Below are 7,711 nucleotides of genomic sequence, written 5' to 3'. Positions count from 1 at the left end.
GGCAGATCACCTGAGGTCAGGAGTTCCAGACCACCCTGACCAACATGGAGAAACCCCATCTCTACTAAAAATACAATATTATCCGGGTGTGGTGACACATGCCTGTAATCCCAGCCACTTGGGAGATTGAGGCAGAAGAATCGCTTGAACCCAGGAGGCAGAGGTTGCGGTGAGCTGAGACCATGCCATGGCACTCCAGCCTAGGCAACAAGAGTGAAACTCCGTCTCAAAAAAAAAGAAAAGAAAAAGAAAGATGGACATTCAACTAAGCAACATTAGATGGTCAATGAAACCTAACAATGGGGTACCCACATAAAGTTTGGTGTTGCTTGAGACCCCACTAGGTTTTGTTAAAGATGAAAATAGGAGGCCAATATGAAAGGTCAGAGTCAGAGGGAGCCTGCAGAAAACATCGGAAAAAACATGAAATTCAAAGTATGTAAGTGAATATAAACCAGAAACCAGATAGAACACTAAGGAGCCCTCTGAAATATCATGTCCTTGACACACATTGCTTGTGGCAATTGAGAATACAAGGATCTAGGAGTCAATGAAGCTTTCAAATATTGCTGCCTGTCAGTGCATGATGCCTGGGGCTGAGACTCTAGTCTGGATGAAACTTCATCTCAACTAGACATTGGAATTAATTCTGTTATAGAAATAACACAACAGGAGTACCATGTATATGTATATGGCATTTGACAGAGATAAGGAGACATTCTGCAGAGCCTTTGGGGAGTTGAAATGCATAGCACAGAAGAAGTTTAATAGCACCTTCATGTACCTGGCTTATAGTAACAGCTCAACATTTTTCAAATTATAAATAATTTAAAAATCTAAAATCAATATTTAAATATATAACACACCTGATAGATTTAATGGTGAGCGCAAAATCCTTCAACAAATAATAAGCATCTCCTTCATTCATCCTAAACAAAACAACATTTTGAAAATTAATAACACAAAACATTAAAGAACATCCTATCTTGTATTTAAATGCTGAATTTATCAGTAACAGGTACTGTTGTCTGTCAAGATCTCTTTCCAAGAATTATTTCTGCCACAGACCCTAGATATTGATTTAATCTATGGCAATGGTGATTATGAATTCAAGAGCTGAAATTTCACAATCATAGATAAGCAATAAAAATAGGAGGCTGGCCAACTCAGGAGATAACCAAAATATGAAAACAAAGCTCAGGAGGGTAAATTGGAACTAGAGACTCAAAAGGGAAGAAACAGATGTATCAGTTACTAATGTCATAGCTGCTTTATTCACAATGAGTCACTTTTTTTCAAAACAGTGCTCAACATCTTTGAAGAGTGTCAGATATTCTAATACCTTCATTCTATAAGGATTGCTCCAACATTTTATGTAAAACACAAAATTGGTTTCCTGCTTTGGTGTGACTGAATGTCCCTCCCCACATCTATGTGCTCAGGCCCAAGTCAATTTCTTCATCCTAGGTAAATCCAAGAGTGTTTATCCCTGGTTACTATTTTTGAAAATGTTTTTCCTGCCACAGAACTAAAACAATTGTCATGCACTCAGTCCTATATCTACTCTTCTCAAATATTGGAGAGCATGCCATTATTTTTCAGTTTTAAAATATCTAATAATCAATAAACAGGAGAGTAATAAATAAAAATATATCTATGAGCATATGCAAATATTTATATTGTTAGAGTACAACATTATGTCATGTGAACTGGCCTAAGTGCCAAGATTTTGCTGGAAAACCACAAACAAAAATAATGCCAAATTTGTTATTCTTTCCTGCCATTAGTCTCTAAAAATAAAATCTAGTATGCTTAGTATGATTTAACCTATACTTGAAACTGTAGTGAGGATTCTTCCTTAAAATTCATTAAATTAATTCATTAGAGACAGAGATGGGGGTACAGAGAAACATAGACAGAGAGGACATACCTATTATCCTGGACTAATCCTAGCAAGGAACCATGTTTGTAGAAATCCAGTGCATAGGCATTAAGCGGCATTTTCCTTCCTCGGTTATCAAATTTCTGTGACAACAGCACTGGAGCCTGAGAGCGATTTACACCGATTGTGCCTAGAGTAACCTGAGAAAATAAGATTTTTCTTAATGTATTATTTATGTATAAAGAAAGTTGATAATTTCTTATGTGGTGCTTTGTAGTTACATCCTTTAGTCGCCATTTTTAAAGCTCATTCTTCACTGTGAAGGAAGAGGATGTTACCCATACACTGTGGTAGCACCATCCTAAGCAAGCCTGGAGAGTGGCTCAGCTCCATCCCATGAGGATTATTGCACCCACAAAATACCGATGACACTTTCAACCATCTATCCACTGGAATATAGAAATACTAGGAAAGAAAACCTAACACCATTTCATTCTCCTTACTGGTGAAAGGAATTTACTTGTAAACAGGATATCAATGAGTAGAGGATTATACATCACAAGAAGAGAATTCAACTGAACAACTCAAACAATCTTTGGAACCCAATTACCTGAATAAAAAGAAGGAGGAAGAAGAAGAACAAAAAGAAGGAGAACAAAAAGAAGGAAAGTAAAAAGAAGAAGGCGAATAGTTTTCCCATGTCTGCTCATTTTTTGAAAACTACTATACAGAATCAATAGAACTCTAGCATACCATTAGTATGAGTGTAAATTGGCACAGCTACTTTTTTTTTTTGGAAGTTACAATTCATACATAATTCATACATAATATCTATGAATAATAAGAGTTGACTCCCTGTACTTATGCAGATCAGTGATGCAAATTATAAAGTGCAACAGTATCTAAACAAGACTCTATTATTAAAACTTAATAATTTGCAGGTAACCATTCAAGAGACAGATATCAACTGCCTTCACCCCTGCTAAGACTTGTTTGGCACAGCTATTTTTTAAATGAGTTGGTAGTAGCTTGAGAAGTTTAATATTTGAATATTCTTGTTCCTATATGACTCAGAAAATGATTTTAACCCAGAAAATCAATACCTAAGAGAAACTATTGCACATACACACAAGACATCCATAGCAACACTGTGTGTAATAGCAAAGATGAGAATCAAACACAACTATTCAAAACACGAGAACAGATTAACGGGCTGTTTGATATTCATGCTATAAAATATTATTAAATAGTAAAAATAAAAGACAGTTTGATGTTACAACAGGGATGAACCTTAAGGCATAGCACTGAATGTAAATAAAAGCGACTTTCAGGTGACTGCAGTAACTGTTCCTTCACTTTTCACAAAATTCAAAAGCAAATAAATATAAAAAAGGATTTCATAATATGTAGTTTTTAAAAAGGAAAGTGAAAAACACCAAGTTTAGAAGGGTTGATGGCCTTGGAGAAGAGGGGAGACAAGAAAATGAAACATGGGAGGAGTACACCGATCCTTAGTACATGGTGTCCATGCTTTAGAACTTATCTATATGCTATAAAATAATGCTTTAGAACTTATATATATGCTATAGATAAGTTCAATGCTTTAGAACTTATCTATATGCTATAAAAGATATATTTGCATATATACTTAGCATTATATTAAAATGTAAAATTAATTTTGTTAATTAAAATAAACAATAAAAGCAAAACAAGTTTAAGAGGTTATAACTTACTCTAGTAAAGTACATTTGTATAAAGTGAGTTGGGTAAGGTAAATGTGAGGGAATATGGAAAGAAAATGTGAGTTCAAGAGAAAAAGAACTGCAAATTTATAAATCCTTATAAAAAGATTTCCTGACTTGTTCTTAACTTACTGACTATGGGTATGAAAACACTTTCTTGTTGGTATTACATTTTATGCAATTAAAAGAATGATGCATTGGTTTTAACACACCAACATTTATTTGAAACTAAAAACTATATCTTCAGAAAGTATTTAAATTTAGGATAAAAATGTATGTGTTAATTTAAAATGCACAAGATGTATATAGTCTTCAAAATTATTTTAAGTGATACATGACTATGATTTTGGAATAAAATCCAATACATGTACGTATTGGAGTTGAGACACCAATGTCAATCCATAGTATCAAATGTAATAAAATATGTTTTCTCAAAGTTTGTATTAAAATAATTAAATTTCACCAAGTGTCAACATTCATATGAATTAGCCAGGATCTTCCAAATGTATCTAGTTCTTTGCATTCCATTTTAGGCATCAATGATGCAGACTATAAGTAGTATTTACAGCACTTACAGCAGTACTGAGAAAGCCTGAAGATAGTTTTACGTGGTTCTTCCACAGCAAACCTGTGTCCGTATCAGTAGAGTCTTCAAAGATGGGAGAAAAGTAGTGGTGTTTAGAAACTCTCTGAGCAGGCTTCTCAGGCCAACTCTGAGAAACTGAAATCATATTGACTTCAAGAGCACCAATTCCTGAATATATCTGTTGATACATCCAGATTTTTTTTTCCTTTTTAATCTGGGAAATTTGAAGTTCTTTCTAAGCTGCCTAGCAATATAAATCCATTCTTTCTTAAACATCTTTTATTAATACACCTCACTCTTCACTTACATGGTTTGGAGTTTCTAGTCGAAGCAAATCATCATCAAAGTTCCCAGACAGACAAACAAATGGTGAAATTGCTACTCTTCCTTCCTTGCAGCTCATCAAATGAGATACGAGTTGAGAGTCTTCACATTCTTTACCTGTGAATTCTGACAATAATACTTAGGGATAGATTAGTGTTTTGAACTCAGGCAAGTTGTCAAACCTCAGATACTTTCTCTAGACCATGTTACAAGGGGAGCCATTCAGCTTCATGTGATGAAGACTGAAATGTTTTGTAAGTTAGATCACATAAGGTGAGCAGCACAGCTTGGCACAGAATACATCCAGTGAAAGTTGGCTACTAATGTTAGTATCACTATTATAAAAATGTGTATTATATTTTAGTTGCCTTAATAAGAAATGAAAGACTAAATTTAAATTGTATACTCTTATCGGACAATTATTGTTATTACCTTTGTACTTTTTCTTTCTTTTATTTTTTATTTATTTATTTTTTTGATGGAGTCTCACTCTGTCACCCAGGCTGGAGTGCAGTGTTGCGATCTCGGCTCACTGCAAGCTCCACCTCCCGGGTTCAGGACATTCTCTTGCCTCAGCCTCCCGAGTAGCTGGGACTACAGGCGCCCGCCACCTCACCCGGCTAATTTTTTTGCATTTTTAGTAGAGATGGGGTTTCATGGTGTTAGTTAGGATGGTCTCGATCTCCTGACCTCGTGATCCTCCTACCTCAGCCTCCCAAACCTTTTTACTTTTTCTTACTGAACTCAGACTTGCCTTCAGAATCTTTCCTGAAACCATGCACCACAATTAGTAAGTCTGGAAGTAGTGCATGAGAATAAATATATTTTCCATTGATATTCTTATAAAACCCAGATCAGACATTCAAACTGGTCTAATTTGTAATTGAGGCATAATATTCACAGACTCCAATCTCACCCCACCTGTGACGGTCACCTTTTTGTGTCTATTTTCCCTTAGAAGGCTTCCATCTATTAGCTCATGAAAAAAAGAGCAAATGCTAAAAGTGTTAATCATGTACAAAACATTATTTTAAGATCTTCATATATGTTAATTTAATCATTTAAAACTCATCAAAACTAGGTAGATAATGCTATTCCCTTTCTCATGTATCTATTCAGAAAACTAAGGCATGAGTATGGAGTCTCTCGCTCAAGAAATCACAGCTAATAAGTAGCAGAACCAGAGTTTGGACCCAGGATATATGCTTAGAATCTGCGTTTATGAACACTAAGCATATTTCCTCTCAAGATAGAGTGACAGAATTAGTCCCTAGTTTCTCTTCATCTCATAGATGCCCTTACTCTGTTTTCCAGGCTTGACCCTGAAGCAGCATTTAACAAGATGGTTATAAATGGCCCTAATTAGTTTCAGTCTCTTTTGCCCTTTTAATGTCTAATAAGCACAATTTTTTTTCTTTAGAAAGGAAAAGGAATCTCCTCACTTCAGGGCAGAATAACCTTTCTGGGGTTCCACTCTTCTTCCAGAATAAACTATTCTTAGGCAAGATTATTTATTCTTCAAATTGTTCCACAGTGGAGGTAAAATATACTTACTGATTTTTGACAATGGGAGTTGATATTCCTGATTCATATCAGCCAGTTTGGAAACAATTCGTAGGAAAGCGGTAAAGTCCTCCATAATTTTCATGTTATACTCATCTAAAGCATCACTGAAATCCTCAGGGAGCTCATCAAGGAACACCTAGAAGCCGAATAATTTTCAGAGAGATCTATTTACCTTCCTTCAAAACTGAATCGTTGGAAGAAGAAAGGTAAAGAACATTGCAATGTAATTCTATAGTTATCTACTAATATTTATGCAATAATGTCAGTTTTATTTTTTCACTGGTGAAGTTCAGGTAACTTCATCTTTTGTTTCTATTTGCAATTATGAAAACAAATACCTTACTCATTACTCTTAAAAATGTATTTTGACATACTGAATCAAAACCACTTTTAAATAGAAGCATGCCCTCAAATAACATTAGACTTGTGAAAATTTCAAAGACTCTAGTGACACATTTGAATAGCAAGCAATGAGACAAAGTACATTTGCATGTCTAGAGTAAATCTCATTTTGTTTTGAGAGTTTTTTAAACCTCACTGGATTCATTTTGCTAATATTTAGTTAATTATTTTTTCACTTATATCCATGAAAGAGAAGTATCTCTAATTTTCCTTTTTATTATGTCCTAGTTAGGTTTTGACATTAAAGTTAACTTTTGCCTTTAGAAAGAGTAAATATTCCCTCTTTTTGTATTATCCAGAAGAGTGTAGTGGACTGAATGTTTTATATTTTCTCAAACTTTATATGTTACAATTTGAACACTTAATGTGATGGGATTAGGATGCAGGGCCTTTGGAGATGATTAGGTCATGAGGGTGGAGTCTTCGTAAGTGGAATTAGTGCCCGCAAAAAAAGACCCCAGAGAGCCCCCCTTGCCCCTTCCACATGTGAGAACACAGCATAAAGACAACCATCATTATGATGGTGGGCAGCCCCCACCAGACGCCTTGATTTAGAACTTCCTTTTAATTATTAATTTTTTATTTTTGTGGGTACATAGTAGGTGTGTATATTCATGGATTACATGAGATATTTTGATGCAGGCATGTAATGCATAATAATCACATCAGGGTAAATGGGGTATCCATCACCTCAAGCATTTATCCTTTGTGTTACAAACAATACAATTATATTCTTTTAGTTATTCAGCCATAAACAAGAATGAGATCCTGTCATTTTCAACAACATGAAACAAATTGGAGGTCAGTATGTTAAGTGAAATCAGCCAGGCACAAAAAGACACACTTCACATATTCTCACTACTCTGTAGGAACTAAAAGTTAAAACAATTGAACTTATGCAGATAGAGTAGAAGGATGGTTATCAGAGGCTGGGAAGGGTAGCTGGGGGACGGAGAAGGGAATGTTTAATGGGTAGCAAAAAAATAGCCAGAAAGACTGATCTCTTCTCAGCCTCTGAAAGGGTGACAAGTAAATTTCTGTTGTTTACTAACCAATCAATCATTGCTACATTACAGCAGTCCAAACAGACTAAAATTTGTAAAACGTTGGTGTTATTCTTTTTACAAGAAAAATCATGCATATTTAAAGTATACAAACTTGTGTTTTAATATACATATATAGTGATGTTATCCTTACAAAGTTTGGAAG

At 34.8% G+C, this 7,711-nt stretch overlaps 1 protein-coding gene across 9 annotated transcripts in view; it reads right to left on the bottom strand.

Moving 5' to 3' along the window:
• DDX60 (DExD/H-box helicase 60) overlaps window positions 1–7,711 on the bottom strand; it is a 154,881-nt gene that overhangs the window by 53,160 nt on the left and 94,010 nt on the right. For 8 of the 9 annotated variants that reach the window (XR_004182557.1, XM_031663996.1, XM_031663991.1 and 5 more), the window contains 3 exons: window positions 6,089–6,236; window positions 4,518–4,660; window positions 1,931–2,082 (listed from right to left, as the gene is read on the bottom strand). Coding sequence is in view for 8 of the 9 variants with exons in the window: in XM_031663996.1 (XP_031519856.1) it covers window positions 1,931–2,082; window positions 4,518–4,660; window positions 6,089–6,236 (443 nt within the window). In the remaining variant the exon portion in view is untranslated. Of the gene's footprint in view, window positions 1–866; window positions 930–1,930; window positions 2,083–4,517; window positions 4,661–6,088; window positions 6,237–7,711 lie in introns of all 9 variants that reach the window. The other variant, XM_003899347.5, reaches the window with a different exon arrangement.

This window comes from Papio anubis, chromosome 3, assembly GCF_008728515.1.
Source record: "Papio anubis isolate 15944 chromosome 3, Panubis1.0, whole genome shotgun sequence".
Taxonomy (NCBI): domain Eukaryota; kingdom Metazoa; phylum Chordata; class Mammalia; order Primates; family Cercopithecidae; genus Papio; species Papio anubis.
The sequence above is the reverse complement of the archived record's forward strand: the minus strand, read 5'-3'. Positions and strand labels throughout refer to the sequence as shown.